This window comes from Aythya fuligula, chromosome 16, assembly GCF_009819795.1.
Source record: "Aythya fuligula isolate bAytFul2 chromosome 16, bAytFul2.pri, whole genome shotgun sequence".
In the NCBI taxonomy this organism is placed as follows: domain Eukaryota; kingdom Metazoa; phylum Chordata; class Aves; order Anseriformes; family Anatidae; genus Aythya; species Aythya fuligula.
Genome location: NC_045574.1, coordinates 9,843,666 through 9,861,773, shown reverse-complemented (window position 1 = coordinate 9,861,773; position 18,108 = coordinate 9,843,666). Strand labels below are relative to the sequence as shown.

The 18,108-nt window shown below is 41.4% G+C and overlaps 1 protein-coding gene across 1 annotated transcript; it reads right to left on the bottom strand.

The window, feature by feature from the left end:
* Window positions 1-377: 377 nt before the first annotated feature.
* FAM210B (family with sequence similarity 210 member B) lies at window positions 378-17,853 on the bottom strand. Its single transcript, XM_032198525.1, has 5 exons — window positions 17,843-17,853; window positions 13,793-13,821; window positions 3,494-3,561; window positions 1,624-1,796; window positions 378-811 (listed from the first exon to the last, which is right to left on the bottom strand). Exons 1-5 carry the CDS (start codon window positions 17,851-17,853, stop codon window positions 595-597), a joined length of 498 nt encoding a protein of 165 aa, XP_032054416.1. The 3' UTR covers window positions 378-594.
* Between the last annotated feature and the right edge of the window lie 255 nt (window positions 17,854-18,108).

Here is an 18,108-nt window from a genome sequence, read left to right as displayed (position 1 = left end):
ATAATTAAGCATATGGGTACTCACTAAAATTAGCTTGGCATGGGTGTTGGATTGGAAGACCAGGATCATAACGTCTTTTATAACAAGAACTCCTACATACTGCCTAAGATCCCAATATATATTTGCTTACCAAAAGACCTATTCATATAGTAGGATATTGTTTAATCCACAGACTATTAGGAAAATAAGATTATTTCCCAGTAATATCTATGCAGTAATAAACTACTGCTGCAGCTGTATTTTGATATGAAAAAAGTTATAGTCCAAAAAACTAGATTATAAAGACCCAGAACTGTGTGTTCAAAAGACTGTTCATTGTCAAGCATTTATATTACCACTTGCAGTGGAAAACAGATATTTTAACAGCTATTTCTGAGGGAAAAAAAAAAAAAGAGGTGGCAAAGGGAAAAAAGATAAGGGCAGCACTTTTCACTGCATTACATTTACCTGAAAGAACAAGTGAGAAATGCAAGAGAAGGTCATCATTAACATGAACCCAAATAAGTATTTTAAAGAAATTTATCAATCTGAAAAGCTACATGAATATTGAACATTAAAATAATAATAATAAAAATAGTAAAAAACAAGAAGTTATCATGGATTTGGGGTAGGTGGTTTGAAGAAACCAATCTTCCGGCAGTATCGGACAATAAATGGCACAGAAACTATAGTAATGCTGATTCGTACCGGAGCAAACAATTTGTGAATAGCATATGCCAACACAAAAGTGCTTGTACCAGCAGCCATTTTAGATTGCAGCGAGGATTCACTGAAACCAAGTTTGAAGAGAACTGCAGTCATATCCACACCACTGTGGAAAAAGAAAATAAGAATTCTTAGCTTATTTTAAAATTGCACAATAAAGAAGATTTAAATTAAGAGTATTGTTTACTCAGGGAATTTAACATGATGTACTTCCAACTCTGGAATTTGTTTAATTTTACATGTTAAATAACAAAAAACAATGAACTCTTCCAGCAGTAACAGCCAAATTATTTCTATAACAATAGTACATATAATATATTGAGATGCACTTCTTTGTTGTTGTTTTTTACACTGGCCAGGTCCCTATGAAGTCAAACATCCTCTTAGCTATACAGCTGTACAGATACAGCATGGAGAATGTTCAGCACCATCCTCAGCATTTCCTACGCGTCTCTGTTATCTGGCATTTTATTTTTTAACCTGATCCTCTGTTTTAGTGGCTGTTGCCTTCTGCAGTTTGAATGGAGTTCAGCACCCAGAAAAATAAACTTATCTCTAAGCTCCAGCACTTTCATACAGCTCTATCTCTACAGGCCATGCTACTGCTTGAGAACAAAAGATATCTCTGCAAAACAAAATAAATTCTTCTTTAGTTACTCTTGCACAGTCTCTACTCTGTTGTTTTCACCAGCCCACCACAGTCAATGAACTTATATAGAATGACCAAGCAAGTTTATATTCACTCATACCTGATTGGAAATTAGATCCATTTATGCATCAATCAATACCCAAAATTCAGAAGATTCCTGTATATAGCTCAAACAAGCACAGAGCACATCTCTTTCCAGAAATAAGCACAATGGTAGAATATTTTTCTTGTCTAAACCATTACCTAGAGGCTATACAGTCAAACCGTACCTTGACACAGCCAGGTAGAAGATTCCTAGAGATACTAATGAAATTCCAACATGGAATGAAACCCCTACGGCACCATATTCTTTGAAAACTTTTTTCAGCTGCTGGGATTTATTGAGTTTCTTGTTTTCACTGCTGAGATCTGTGGCTGCTTTGTCAGGGGATCCACCCACATCCTAAAGAGAAAACAAAACATTAATTAGCATTAAGTACAATATTATATTCTAGTCAGTTGAGCAGATTTGAAAGAATGAAGCAATTGGCTTGTGTACAGTGCTACTTGGAAGGCTTTGGGAAAGACAGTAACATGCTTTTGCATTTTCATTTCAGGATAGTTGATGCCTGTAGGCCGAGTCCATACAAGTTCCCATTTTCCAACTATTCACATCAAACAGGTGCGCTGAGCGTGGTGCAAGTTCTTACATAATGCAGGTTCAATCATTAAAAGAATTGTTACGGTCCCAGCCTTCCATCTGATCCAAACAGGTGCCGCGGCACACTCATGCAGCTTTTGAGGTGAGACTGAGGTGCCAAAGAGATTTTTGATTTAGCTTTGTACAACGAATTCTCATTAACACAGCTTGGCAATTGATGGCACTGGAAGCCTACATGATGGCACACTGATTCCAGCCTACTAACAACCTACTGATAGAAGAGGTCCAGCATTCAGGCTCCTACAAAGAACCCTCTGTAGGTTGGCTGACAAAAGGAAGAACAAGGGGAGTGCTACTGCTTTTGGCTCATTCTTGGACTTGGCAAGATTGTCAGCTAGGACTTATTCTGATTCTTGTATTTTTAAAATTTCCAAACATAATGAATAATGTTAGATGTTTTTATTTTTATTCTTTTACTTTGGCTTATGAACCAAGACAATACGTGAACAGAACTGAAACTTGACTAAGAAAGAAAAAAAAAAAACAACAAACAAACACAATACAACAAAAACTACCAACAAAAACTCACCTAACCTCTTTTTTGTTAAAACCAGATTTAATACTAGACAGTAAATGAAGAAACAAGATTCAAATACTTATTTTTAAAACAAGCTCATTAAGCAGAAGACATGGTTCACAGGTAAATAACCTTAGTACTTCCAGCCACGTAACACTGTGGCTGTACTACACTGCTGCAACTTTACCACGTACAGCAGTGTTTCTGAAGTCATTCTCACTCTTCAGTTTTATTACAGGGAAGGAGAAGTAGTTCTGATTTTAAATTCTGTTCCATAAAATTTAGATACTGAATTACGAACTGGGACTACTTGAATTAACCAAGCAGAACAGTCTCATAACACCTACTGCCAAAAGCAGCACCACCTGCCTAGCCAAGCACACTCAGTTATTCAACAGCATGATTTTCCTAAAAGCCGGGCATGGTTCGAATGGCATTTTAGCTTTTAACACAGTGGTTTTGTCATCCAAAGAAAGATGGGCACGATCTATTTAAGAGCCCAATATGAGGACTGATTTCAGAGGAAAACATTTCATTTCAGGTGCCAGGGAAACAGGAGCTGACTGCCCACGGAGGTAGGTGCACCCCGGGCCGGTGCAGCACAGACACGTTCCACAAATGGTTCTTAGGAACCAAAACCCAGCTCCTTCTCCCTTCACCCGTGCTCCGAGCCCCCCACAGCTGGCAGTGTCTGGGTGGTGCCGAAGCAGGATGCTGAATAAGCCAAGCGCTACCTGGACTGCCCCGCACGGCCCCATCCAGCTGGGCGAGGAGCGCAGCCCACCAGCCACACAACCTCCACCCCCATCACCCCAAATCCCCTCTTCTCACCCCAAAACAGCCCCCGACCCCCCCTCCCCAGCCCTGTGGTGCCACCTCCAGGCAGCTCGCAGGGTGCGGAGGGGCCGTCCCCGCCGCCTACCTTGGCCGAGCTGCTAGCGGCAGCCCGCAGCGCTACGAGAGGGGCCGGCGGCGGGCTGAGGGGAGCCCGGCCCGGGGCAGGGGGCGGGCAGCAGCGGCGGCGGCGGGCGGCGGAGGCGAGGGGGGGCCCGCGGGGCGGCGGCGGCCCCGTGCGCAGCAGCAGGCGGAACATGGCAGCGCCCGGGGCGTGCGGGCGGGCGCTCAAACCTGAGAAACGCCGCGGCCGGCGGTGGCGCGGGCGGGCGGGTTCCCGGAGCTGACAGCGGGGAGGGTGGTGGCGGGCGGGCTCCTTCTTAAAGGGGCAGCGCCCGCCTGGGGAAGGGGGAGTGTTGGGGAGGGGTGCTCGCTGAGGTGGGCGAGGCCCTGAGGTGGGACGGGGCAGGGTGAGCTTGTTTTGGTGTCCTGAGGGGTGTCCCGTGGCACCCCGGGGCGCAGAGGAAGCCTGCTGACAGGGAGAGGCATCACGTGTGAAGCCTTGTTGGCAGACCACAACCCTAACGTGCAGAATAAGAATTAAAGACACCAATAAGGCACAACCCCTGTGGGACAAGCATGGGAGGTGGTGGGGAGGTGGCCCTGGCAGAGGGCTCCCTGTGTCCCCATGAGATCCATTTTTAACTTCAGTTGATGGGAAAGATCCATCCATGGCGGACTGGGACAAGCCCGTAGCGATTCCTGGACATTTGTCATGTAATTCCTGGAAATTTGCATTTTCATTCCAGCACATTTGTGGAATTTGTGGTGTTTCAGCCATTTAACTTTCCAGGAGGGCCCAGGATGTACCCTGGGGTGCATCAGTTAAGGCACTGCTAGCCAGTCAAGGGAAGGGATTCTCTTGTCATTGTCACGCAGTCATCAGTGCTGGTGCAGCCTCACCTCGAGCACTGTGTGCAGTTTTGGGCAACACAATGCAAGAAAGAGGTAAAACTGTTAGAGAGACTCCAAAGAAGGGTATGCAAGATACTATTCAGAAAAATAGAGAGAAAATATTCAGGAGTGTCTGAAATCACTTGGTTTGAACGCTTGGCCTAGAGAAGTGGAGGCCAAGGGGAAGCCTCATGGTGGCCTGCAGCTCCCTCACGAGGGGAGCGGAGGGGCAGGTGCTGAGCTCTGCTCTCTGGGGACAGCAACAGGACCCGAGGGGACGGCATGGAGCTGGGACAGGGGAGGGTCAGGCTGGGGGTTAGGGAAAGGTTCTGCACTGGTCAGGCACTGGGACAGGCTCCCCAGGGCAGTGGTCACGGCACCGAGCCTGCCAGAGTTCAAGAAGCACTTGACCAACACTCTCAGACACATGGTCTGATTTTTGTGTGGTGCTGTGTGGTGCTAGGAGTTGGACTCAATGATCCTAGTGGGTCCCTTCCAACTCGGTATATTCTATGATTCTATGCTAGTGAAAGTGGCTTCATGCCTGCTTGTTGACCACTACCCTGCACAATACCAGGGCTTTCACAACCCCACTGACCGCAGCTTCCCCAAATGGTGGCTCCTTGCCATCACCAAAACGTCTTACTACTAGCAGAGGGTAAAAGTTGTGTAACCGTATTGCTGTGCAGACATAATGCATCAGCCTGCTAAGTTCTGGCAATAAAATACTCTTTTTTTTTTTTTCCTAGTTATTCAGCATTTCCTCTTCAGGCCAGTTGTAGTTTTTACAGTGGTGTAAGCACATAGAGCAGTACAATAGGGGGACTGTGTCAGATAAATAGGAGGTTCTCCCTCCGGAAGAGCTTGCAGTTTAGGAGTACAAGCTGAAACGGCACAGGACAGCACTGAATGGCACAATGCTGAAACAGCCTGGTGCACAGCTCTCGTTAAGTAGGATGCACCACAGAACAGATGGGTTTCGAGCAGTGTCTTGCAGGAAGAGAGGGAGAGAGCTTTGCATGCATTAAAATAGTCTGTTCAGGGCAAAACAAAGAGCACTGCCAGTTCTAGGGTTTTGCGCTTTCTTTAGTTCTTGTTTCATAAATCTAGTCTCTCTCTGAATGCTTTGCAGAGGAATAATTTCTCAGAACATGGTTTCACATATTTATTATGTTTTTCTATTACAGTTCCAAAGCAGTTCGCTAATGTGTTTTCTGTGACTATACACTAGCACCACCTGAGCAGAAAGAAGACATTAGCATGGCAGGGCTGTAATCATAGCACACTACAATTTGGGCAAAGGTTTGTTTCCTGAATTATATCAAATCCTGTGAGTAATGTCACTCAGCATAGGAGTTGCCAGTTAAGTTCCACTGGCATGGAGTACCACTGGGCTCTTTGCTTAGTAGCTTTCAGCTCCTTTCAAATCAGATCTAGGAACTTGGAATCATAGCTGCAAGTTTTGATGAAGAAAGTACTGAGAGCCATGTTTCTGCCTGAGATTATCCTGAAATAAATTTGTAAGCAGGTGCAACAAAATGCAAGTGTTATAGTCCAATACGTTCGGGATTGCCAGTGCAAGTGATGTAGAGGTGGTCTGTCCATATGCACTGCAGACTTCCCTCTGTCTGGCAGATGCTTCAGATCCATTGCCTGGTAGATAACACAGAACTACTCTCCTGTGGCATATGTTTTATGCTGTGGAAGGAAATCTAGAAATCCTGGGAAAGTGGAGAAAAGAGCAATAGGTCAGTTAATGAGGCATAAAAGCAGAAGAGTTGGCAGTTTTAAACACTCTGTCTGGCTGTCTGCTGCCTCAAAAATCTCAGTGGGAGATTTTGCTTAGAAACAGGAAGCAGCAATACCAGAAACATCAAATGATAGATGCTCATTGAAAAGCAAGCAAACACCCTGGCTTAAGATACTTTAATATAGACATAGTTTGCAAGCACAGAGAAAGGAACTAAGAGATTGCCAAATACAGTATTTAAAATGTAAGCAGAAGATGCATTTCAATTTCACTGAGGCAAACTTTTTTCTGTAATGGCCATTCTCACATAATTTGTCTCAGAATTGTTTGTCATGCTTTTATCAGAAATTTTGTAATGAAGTAACATAAGGATATCCTTTATCAAGGTATCTATTATAAAGCCCTTACACTTTTCCTCCCATAATTTGACTTTTTGAAGGAAAGATTTCTCCCGACAGTTTTACAACTCAGTAGAAACAATGGAAGAATTGAAGTATTCCATGACACCAATTTCTGTAACTGGAAATCCACCCTGAAAAAAAATAATCCAGGGTGCAAATCCATTGGTCAGTCTGTGGTTTGCCAACAGCGCAAGCTAAGTAATGCCATTGATACTTGTGGGACCCTGCAGTGAGCTTATTCAGGAGTGAAGTTCATTTGTAAGGATAAATGTGATTAATAATTCAGTAACTGCTAACTTTTAATAATGTCTCAGTCAAACCACAATGATATTTTGATGACGAGGAAACCTTAGAAGTCTTCTAAGTTTTATAAATTGTATGACAGCAAATTTGTTATATGTTTTTCAAATCTTTCCACCTCCTAATAATCTAGGGATAGTGAATGTGATAGCTCCTAAATATAATGCCTTCTAATGGGCATGTAAGAATTGGTTCCTGTGTGAGAGTGGGAGGCAATTGCGTATGCGTGATGGAAGCTGTATCTTTTAGTATTATTATAAATGTAGTAATGCCATGTACCACAAATATAATGAGACAAGTTGGGATCAGATCACGAACCTCATTCAGAAAAGAAGCTAAAGTAAATTTTTTTATATTATAGTAAATTAAGGGCATGGCATGTGAAGTAGAGTTTTAAGAGGCTCAGTTCTTTAATACATTGGCTTTTTCACATCATGTTCCAAGGTTGCTTAAATTATGAAAATGAGGTAATGTGGGTGGTGGATAAAATTAACCTAAATTTGAATTATATAAGTAAAACTTTTTTTTTTTTTTTTTTTACTGAAATAAAGAAAATTATCTGTGAAAAATATACCAAGTTTCCTGTATAATATTTGATGAACCAAATATAGTTTACAAACACATTTAGTAGGAAATTTCTAGTTCCATGAACACCTCAGTACATGGAGTTGGCTCTCAGGGACAGGCCATCTTCTTTCTTAAGCAAAACCAGTGGAAAATCATTAAACTTGCTATCTTTTATTCAAATGGGAGAACACTATCCTGCTAGGGTAGCTAAAGCCAAAGGAAGCCAGTCCAGGTATATTCATCTGTAAGACAGGAATTTGGGGCAAAAGTTCTCCAAACACGAAAGCAAAGAAAAGCCAATTCATCTGCAAATCCTTGAAGAATGTGGCTGTAAGGTCCTGTTTCATTCCAGTTCCCAGGAAAAATGTGGGACCCTGCACTGCAGAACATTGATTAACCAAGCAAAGGGAAATGTGACTTCAACCCAAATCACTCTAAAAGCTAATCTGACCAAGGGATGTTTTTTGTGGAAACCTCTGCACAAATATGAATTTCAGGTACGAGGCAGATCTTGCTCTTTGCCCACTGACCCCCTTGTCTTGATGAGAAAAAGGGACGTAAAGTAAGATGAAAATAGAACTGAAAACATCCAAGTTGCTTGTATTTATGTGACCTGCTGCTGATTTCATGTGCCCATCTACATCACGCATGTGGGTGAGCAGACACTGTCATTGTGGAGCAGCAGATCCCTCTCTTTCTCATAGAGGAAGCATATTTTTTTCAGGATTTTTGTGCCTTAGTTGATACAACAGGTCAGTGGCATTAATTCTGCTCTCCACAAGTGTCCTATCCAGTCATCTTCTGATGAGATACTTTCTCATTTGGATGGTGTGATGTACAGTCATTTGGATGTGTGTGATTGAAAATCACATTCAATGTCTCCTGCTAGGTGAGGGATTGATAGCCCCAGCAAAGGAGGAAGATTGTTTTTTCACAGAACAGATAAACTACAGGGAATTGCAGCACAAGCAGCCTCCTTGGCACCCACTGATGGGTTTCACCCTGAGGAGGAAGGTAACTCAGTCTTCTTGTCCAAACAGCTCTTGGCCTTTTTGCCCTGCCTCTATGTAATAATGCTGCCACTAAAGACACACACAACTTGCTTCAGAGAAGTCACCTGCCGTTCTCACGTTTTAGTAACTATAAACCTGGCTTAGACTTGATGCAGCAATAATTACTATACCCACTGCTGGTTCCTTGAGATGTGGTATTAAGTATCCATTCAGTTTGGAAAACAGACTTTTTCATTTATTTATTTTTTAAAAATTTTTAAATTTTTATACTTGGCAAAGTTTCTGTTCCTGAAGAATTTACAGTCTGTGGAGAAGTTATCATCTTCCACCCTTAGACTGATGTTTACATTGCAGTGAAGTGCAAACTATTCAGGAACCTGGGGTTTGGCATTGGGGTAATATTTCCACTGGCTGTTTAATCATTCAGTGATAATTCCACTTCCTTTATTTATGAATATAACACAGAGAGGGATGCAAAATGGTGCTATTTACTGATGAATTTCTTTGAATTTCTGCTTCCATTATAATGGGTTAAATGGTATTTTGTGAAGTCAAACTGTATGATGACAGATTTGGAAGCTGAATGTCTGAATTGCTTTGCTGTCTGTGTCAGACCCCCTCAAAGCTGTTTTGCAGCTCTTCTCTCTGATTCCCATGGACACTCAAATTTCCACAGACTCCTGTAGATTTACTTTTGGATTTGACTCACAAATGAACTGATCATAATTTAGCTACATAAGAACTTAGGAAAAAATAGGCAAGAGACATATTTTCTGTTTGTTTTACTAAATGTTCAACAATTTCAACTTGTTTTCACAAACACAAAAGCCAGTTGTCCTCTTTCCCTTCAGGCATAAAAGCTCTGTGAATAGTTGATAACATTCTGCTGTTGCAGCCCATGATTTAGATTTTCAAGTGCAGATTTCCTGCCCTTTGCTCCTCACCAGTATTGCTATAAAGCAAATTGTTAGCTTATTTAGACAAAACAAGTAACAGTCAAGGCCAGATACCCTCTTTTCTACCTCTCCCTTCGTAATACCATAATGAGTTTCTGGCCAAACAACTCAGTGCAATGCAATATTCAATCTGCAGCATACTCAGAAAAGGCTGATATGAATTACTAAACACAGTCATTAGCCCTTATTTGTACGAGGTTACTGGAAATTCTTCCCCCATCTTTCAGCTGGTTATATGTTGTTGCTCTAGGACAGAGCCTTTCAAAGTGAGTGACAGCCAAAATTGTATCTGCATATAATGTCAAAACCTAAAAGAAAAATAGTATTACTTGCATTGATGCAAGCATTTAATAGATGTGAGGAGTCCATAATACAAGCTAAAGAGCATTAAAGGTTACAAACCACAGTTGTTAACATCCTGATCTGCTGGACTTTCTAGCAATCCCTAAAATTGAGGAATATTCTTTTAAAGCCTGTAATCTATTACTTATGAAAGATTTGTGTCATGTTTTCAGGTGCTGTTTTGTAAAGGGACCACTATAAAAGCATCATTCTGTATAGGGCTGTCAGCTTTGAGATCCTACAAAATAAGGAGCCTGTTCTTGGCCCTGGGCATGTGACCACCCTGTGACTTGTCATGTTCTTCTTGTGACACTAGACGAAGACACAGCTGGCACAAGCACCCATCTATCATGAGTCAACAAGTGTGAACGCAGATATTCTGCCACTATGAGTGAAGTCTTTTAACGTGTCTGGCAGCTGTTGCTTGAGAGCAGGCATTGTAAGAACTTGTTTGGGACCAGAGCCTGATGCAGAAAGACTTTGGCAAATTATCTCCAGCAGCAATGAGGCAGAATGATTCACTGGTAGATATTTTTCCCGTGCCCAGCACATGCCTTACAAAGTTCTGTCAATGGATGGCACTGCTGGCTTTTCACAGCTGGGCTAGTTTTGGGAACAAGCTTCTGCAATGCATTTATGATTCATCGTTCAGTTTAAACCATGAAAAGTTGCTGTCGCAAAGTGGTTATTTCTATAAGAGTTATGCAGCTAACTCCCCTGGATTGAAGATGGGGCAGATGTGGGCCATTGAGGAGCTCTGTTAGAGCAATGTAGCTGCGTCTCCAGCCAGCTCCTGTGCATCACTCCCTAGTTCTCATTAGGAAAAGGCTGGCTGTGCCTCTTTCTGTGTCAGCACAGAAAAGAGAGCGAGTTTTTCTTTTTCACTGCGAAGGCCTATGGCACATTTTACTGATAGGAGCTCAACCTGCTTGAGCTCCAAGATAACCAGAAGTCATGTAGCTGTTTTGTATTGTGCTGAGCTAATGAGCTCTGCTGAGAAAAAAGCTGTATTCTTTCAGGCCTGATACCGTGCTAATGTGGTTACGTGGCTTCTACTAAAACTTGGAGCAGCTGCCAAATGTGAGCATATCTGCTGGGAATATGGACAGATACCAGCTCAATTGCTGAAGGTTTTCTGCTGCTGCACAAGGTTTTTTCCACGTCCTTCAGACGTGCAGCCAGTTGCCAAAATGCACTTTTAAGAACCACAGTGTAAAATCTGCTACAGTAGCAAGTCTGGAGGAAGGAGGGCTCAGAAGGTAACCTCTGAGCTAGGAAAAGGGGGAGGAAAGTGATTTTGCTGCATTATTTCCCATTTTCTTCAATATTGTTATCCTCTGGAATAGTACATGATAATTCACTTATTATTCATGGATTTAACAAATTATCTGTTTATTCTGGGCTACTTCTCAGTTGATTGAACTAAGGGAAGTTATTCTCAACTGCACTGTCATAAACCCAGAGTTGGTGTCTGAAATGGTAGAGAACAAAAGGGGAATCAGAAAGGAGAGATGACAGAATTGAAACCAATAAGAATCTTTGATTTTGTACAAAGTTTACTAAGCATTCAAAGAAAAGAAGAAACAGGAAAAAATAAAATAAAATTGGGGTCAGAAGAAAAGCTGTCTGTGAAAAAGATCTTGTTTCAGCAGCCTGGATGAGCTTTGAAAAATAAGCTGATTCCTAAAGCCCCTAAAGAAACTCAGCCTGAAAATACTCTTTGTTTAGCTGGATGCAGTTAAATGAAGTTAATAGTGATGCAATTGCATAAAACTGATGTTATCCAGTTATCCATCAGAGATCTATGCCTTAACTACCAGTCTGCCATAACAGCAGGTTCAGTCCTATGGAAACCCTAGATGTTTCCCTGGTACATCACCTCCCACATACTGACTGCTCATTTGCCTTCTGGAAATGCCTTTAAGATAATTAAGAAAAATAATAGATTAGTAGACCATTTTGTTTCTAATTGGGTTCAGAATTTCTGAACCCTTGATGATCTGAGAGTTTGCTAATAATCAGAAATGATCGACATCCCACAGGGCCGCCTGCTTTGTTCTTGGTTGTTTGTGAAGTGTCCAATTTCTAATGGATGTTTGCCACAGATAACCCAAAGAGGATGATTTAGGGGAAGATGCTTTGCTGCCAGAGTAGAACTGAATTTTGCTGACCTGAAGATAAGATATTTTAGTCTCGAGTTTGGGGTTACAAAATCTAATTTTGCCTATGTAATTGAGAAACCTTCAGCAGCCTCTGACAGGACTGCAGGCAGAGGAATGATACTGGAGAAGAAGGTCTAACAGGACACTTTGTGTGCTATAAACTTCACTAGGTTAAGCAGTTCTGTTCTGTACTGACTCGCAAAGTAAATAAACATCAGTGTTTATCAATTGCTGATCATGGTCCACGTGAATTCAGCTTTTTCGTACAGCTCTTTGAGTCTGGAGTTGTTGCTGGATAATGCCTGAACCCACAAACATTAGGCATGTGGTTGTAAGCACGGTTTCCATGGGAATTGCATTAGAAGCTATTTAAAGAATGGAAGGGAAATAAACATATTTTTTGGATTTTTTTTGATAATGCCAAAGTAATTGATGCAAAAAGCTAGTGTGAAGCAGTTCACACACTGCCAAAACGATGCACAGAGATGTTTAATTCTGCCTTTGTTAGGTATGAAGTACTTGTGACAGAAAACCACTATGCAGACAGAAGTTGTACAAGCATTTGTAATTCTGCTCTCTATTCACTCTCTGTGCCCACGAACTGTACTGATAAGCACTGCAGCCTTTCCTCACTAGTATTTAATGTTAGGATTTAATCCTCAATGAACAGAAAAAGCTCGGGCTTAGATCAGAGGGAGCAGAAACAATTTTGTCCTGAAATACTGCCCTTTCTCCTACTAATTTTTTATAAAAGAATATGGTAGTGGATATCATCATTTTACTGGAAAACAACAGTTCATCCAAAGGACAGAATTTATTCTATTTGGTTTGATTTATTTGTCTTTTACCTTCATGTTTTAATTAAAGTAGTTTTAAGTATGTGATAGCATTAACATTATTATTATTTTTTTCCTTCAGTTATTAATTGAAAATTTGGACAAGTTCTTTTTCCAAAATATGTATAGAAGTCAAAGGGAGGGAGTTTAAAAAAATACTGTCATCAACTCCCTTCTCTTCCCTTCAAAAAAAAAAAAAAAAGGCTCCTGTTCTTGTCACTGGAGTAGGATGTAAAGAAACAACATTTTGTAACATCTGGAAGGGAAAATGAGCAGTTTACATTGGTCTGTTCTCTAAATATCGTCCACTGCATCTGAAAGCCTTTTAGAAAGTTAATCACAGTTTCTAATTTTCTGTTATAAGGCTGATTGTTTTTGTGACATCTAGGTTGCCTTATTATTTGTCTTGGATTTATAGCATGTTGATGGACTCCTCTTTGTTTTTATTTTATAGAAGATGGAAGGGCATTGGGTATCAGCCTTGCAAACTATGTAGGGAAATGGCTCGGCTATGACAAGTTCTGTTTATTTGACTTGCTTTGTGCTCTCTGTTGTCTTTCTTTAAAAGCAGAGTGTTTAAGTTAGCTGGGACTTTCTAAGCTAACCCAGTTAAGTATGCTCGGGGGAAAGATGCTTCCACAGCACAGTGGTGCATGTAGAAGAACGACTGAAGCTACTGCAGGGAACACAAGCAGAGGGCAGGGCAATAGTTCTGCGTATTCCTGAGAGAGCTGAGGGAAGGGTGCTGAGGCTTCCTGTTCAGAAAGAGAGACACCTGAGTTAGAATGGGAAGCCTTCATCCTGCAGCAAGGATGGCAGTGCCAAAGGAGTTTCTCTTTCCTTTATACTAACATTGTAAAATACGTGCAGTTTTTTGAAAAGCAAGTTGCTGGCCTGGGATATTGAGTTTAGAAAATGGCAGAACAGGAATCAGGACCCACAGCATTTGGCCTTAAATAAAACTTCCTGAGCTCCTTTTCATAAGAAAAGTACAATCATTTTAATTTTCAATTCAGATCAAACAGCTACTTTTATTTTCCAATTCAGCCAGCAGCTGAGCTAAATGCAGGCTTGCACAGCCCCGCTCCATGCTTCTTGGCGGTTACCTCCTAGAGGACGGTTGTTTCCCGGGTACCTGTTAGAAATCACAGAATCACTGAATCACAGAATTGAAGGGGTTGGAAGGGACCTCAAAAGATCGCTGGGTCCAACCCCCCTGCCAAAGCAGGTTCCTTTGAGCAGGCTGCCTAGATAGGCATCCAGACAGGCTTTGAATATCTCCAGAGATGGAGAGCTACCTGAGCATATCAACCTGGGAAGGGGGGTGGTCTCCAGAGCGACCCTGTCAGCCCCTCCAGCTGGTCACTGGGTCTGAGGCCAGGAGAGAAGGTGACACTATCTGCCCCGCAGTCATTTTGGGGACATAAGAACAGAAATGGTCTCTTTGTCTTTGGGCTCTGCAGGATGGCCATGAATTTCTGATCTTGTCTCAGAAGAAGGTATTCTAAGACAAGGTTCTGGCCAATAGTCCTGTCCTTTGCCATGTGAACCTCTCAGATTATTTCCTTCTTTTTTGCTGTCAGAATAAAGTCAGGAAGTTAGGAGGAAAACAAAAGGTAAACCCTTTGGTCCTTTCTGCAGCTCTGAGGAGATGGCATATCCTCATAGTAACAAATCAGGGCATTCAGCACTCACAAATGCTCCGGGATAATAAAGCAGCTTGCAAAGAGATAACGAACAAAACCAGCCTGTGCAGTGCCTCTGAGTAACTCTGCGTTTACAGCGGGTAACCATGAGGTGCAAGGCAGAGAAAGAAGGGTTTGGGAACAGGGGGCAGAATTGATTCAAGAACCAGAATCTCATTCCCGGCTGCCAGGGAAGAGTGGTTAACAGTGAATATAAATGACGAATTCAACAAGATCTGCAAAATGCCTTGTCTGTGTCATTTTGAATCAGGTCGCTGTTGCTCAGTGCTGGAATACCACCATCAGTGCTGAATATGATGAAACTAATAGCAACTAGGAATGTTAATTAAGAACTGGGTCAGCTGTCCTTTACGATTAGTGACAGTGTTACCCTGCTGTGATACCTAAATAGACTTTCTCACACATCATTGTCACACATTAATTTTTCAGAGCGTACGGATGCCAGATCAATAGTTTATCTAGTACATTTTCTGAGCCACCTATAAGCAACTTTACACATGTGAGATTGGAAAGAAATCGTCTTGACTTTATGATAACCCATTCTCTTAGAGCAATTTCCCTTGGAATAGGATCTTCACACTAGGTGCCAGAGGATGCGTTTCCAGGACAGGCTCTGCAGAGGTGCAGCTTCGGCTGTGCCTGGCTACCACGCTTCCAGCCCTGCAGGCAGCATCTCCTGCGTGCTCGTTGGAACTGCTCTGAACAGATCACCACCATCTGGAATGGGGGAACTGCAACAGGGAAAATGCACTCATTTCAGAAACTTTCCCTTTTCCTGTGGAGCAGATATAAAATAGTGATGGTGGTAGCACATGCCAACATTTGCCTTGGTACAGGTTGCCAAACAGGGCAATTAGGGCCTGACCTTGTGGCAAACTGAGCATGTGCTGCAAGAAATGCTTAAAAAATCCTTGGGACTTTTCAGATCTTTATATAGAGGAATGAGGAGATAATCAGTTCACAGAATGTACTTTAGGGGACAATACCAATCAAATTGAAATTCTAAGCTGTATATTCATGCTTGGCAATTCTTTTAAATGATGTAAAATGCTAGGTAGAAAAATGGTTCCCATCTAGGTTAACAATACCTGCTGTTGCATAAGCCACTGGAGCTAAAAAAAAAATGCTTAAAAATTGCTTCCAGAAATCTAAATGGGACTGAAGATAAAAATTGGACTAATTTCCTCTGGAACCTATATTATGTGGAGCTTGTTGTTATCAACATCTGAATGGCATTTCTGAAGCAGCAACCGTATGCGGTCACAAATTCGGACCCATATTGTAGGCTTGTATTTTTGTAGTTAGAAAAGCTCCAAATGAAGGAAGAAACCTTTGTTATTAGGAAAACTGCTTGATGATAATTGAGAAAACAACCTTGTCTGACTTGCTCTTTCCTGCTGTAAGCTACCAGGTGCTAGCTTTGTATTTTTCTTCTGTAGCTGTAAAATTTGTGTATTAGTAGGGCACAATAATGTCCTTCAGAGAAAATGTTTGGCTTCCTGGGAATTTGTTGAAGATCACAGACCAGACCCAAACATTTTTCTCTTCTAAAATATAGTTGTTCATTTAATAAATATTACTGAACTTGTAGCATTACCATCCCCATATCTGCCTTAATATGAAAGGACTTAAAGGTTGCACATTTCCATGTTCAAAGATTAAGGCAACTTGAAAAGAAAACTAGATGAATAGTCTGTAATGAATACTGGGGTTTGTGTGTGTGTGAGTATGACTATGGGAGAAAGTCTGATTAGCAGATTTGTCCCCTTCTGATTCCAAAGGGTTTCAGAATTATTTGCTTTCTTTCATAAGCCATATGGTAAGACTACTATGTGCTTGCAGGTATATATTTTGTTGTAGCCCAGAGTTTCCGTTTTATTAGTTGTATCCTGAATAAAATGACACAGACCATCTTCTGATGTTCACTGGAACTTCAATTTTGTAAAATCTCTTGGTATTTAAAATTCAATAAAGCATGAAGCTGAGAAAGCTAGTAGCCTGAGTGCTGAACATAGTTAGGGAAATCTGTGGACCAGTACAACAGCTTTAATTGGAAATCACTACACTTTATGTGGTTTGGGACCTTGACATTTATATTCAAGGATTTCTTACTAATAAGGTTTTTGCTGCTTTCCCTTTTGGCTTTAAATAAAAATGCTTTATTTAATGCATTTGTAAGTTTTTCCATCCTCTCAGAAATCAGACAAACAGACACTCATTTAATAACGGAATAAGTAAGGTGAAGAAGTGGTTTATGTATTGATGTTCTGTGCACCCAAAATGTCTTGAGGGAGGAAACAAGTGTCTGATCCTGCAACTCTCTTCACAGCAAAGCTCATATTTAGTCCCAAGTTTTCCATGAAGTTGTCATAGTCTTGCAGAGTATTAATGAATAAATCATCTCTTCCTCTTACAGAGCTGACATTAGTGTACAAAATGTTTCATGTTTCACTTGATATACCTGCACGAGAGTGTAGCCTGGAAAGTGTTTGTAAAACTACATCTATTTCCTTGCTTTGCATATTGCTGAAGGTAATTTTTATCATCACAATTATTTTTGTATTTGTAAAAGAATATGTTGATGAGAAACATCTGTATATGATTTTTTCCATTAACTTGACATCTATCTTTTACATATTCTGGATCTGAATCACCCTCAATCTGCAGTTAAATATTGCTGATGAATTCTTTGTATCACTCTAAGATCATTTGCTTCTTTGTCTATAGTGCTTGCATTGATGACAACTTGCAGTAGCTCTCGAAGTGTGCCTACCCCTCTAGCAAAGTAACATAAGCAGAATACGCTTCTTACTTCACATATTTGCCTTTTTTTTTTTTTTAAGTAGACATAAAAGAACAGACAAGTGGGCCATAACTGTCAAATGATGACTCCCTGCCTCCTCCACATCCATTTTTTTTGTACCTTTCTTCCATTTTATATTCTACCTGTACTTTTGTACCCTGCGATGACAAAACTGATCTCAGCATGTTGCTAGCTTTGGAAGAGCGTTTAACAATTACTTGCATGAGTGACTTGAGTGAAAGTTATGCCACTGAGTCCTTGATTACCAGCACAGCACAACAGCCTCTTGATGCTGGAGGACACTGAGGTTCTGTGCCTAGACACAGCAGGGAAGAATCAGAAGAGGTTTTGAAGAGGGACTCTTCCTATGAAGAGAGACCAGTCCACGGCCATGGAGAGAGAAGGCAGGAAGGAACTTTGCTGGGCTTTAAATGATTACTGTTCCTTTGATTCAAGGGGTGAAGGTGCCATAAAAGAGAAAGAGAAAATGAACCCATCGACCCTGACCCATCACCAACCCCCCCCAAGCAGGCTTTTTTTTTTTATTTTATTTCCTCTTTTTTTTTTTTTAAACTTAATTATCTGTGTTTAAAAACAAAACAGCAACAAAAACCACACGACAAAACTCCTTCTGCTTAAGCACTCACCTTCTTGTCATTACGCCTTTCTGGAGCTGAGATTAACCATGCATGGGGGGTCTGGGAGTATGGAGGGCTGAACTGCCCAAACCTTCAGATAGGAATCTGCTTAAAATAGTGTACCTGAAGGACTTGAAACCATGTCCAGGCTCTGCCCAGGACACACCAGGGCTGTTTACAGCATCCAGAGACCATCTGAAGAGAACTGAGCCAAGTGGTGACAGATGTGGGTGAAAGGAATGGAAGACATAGCTCCTAAATGATTCCAAGCTGCA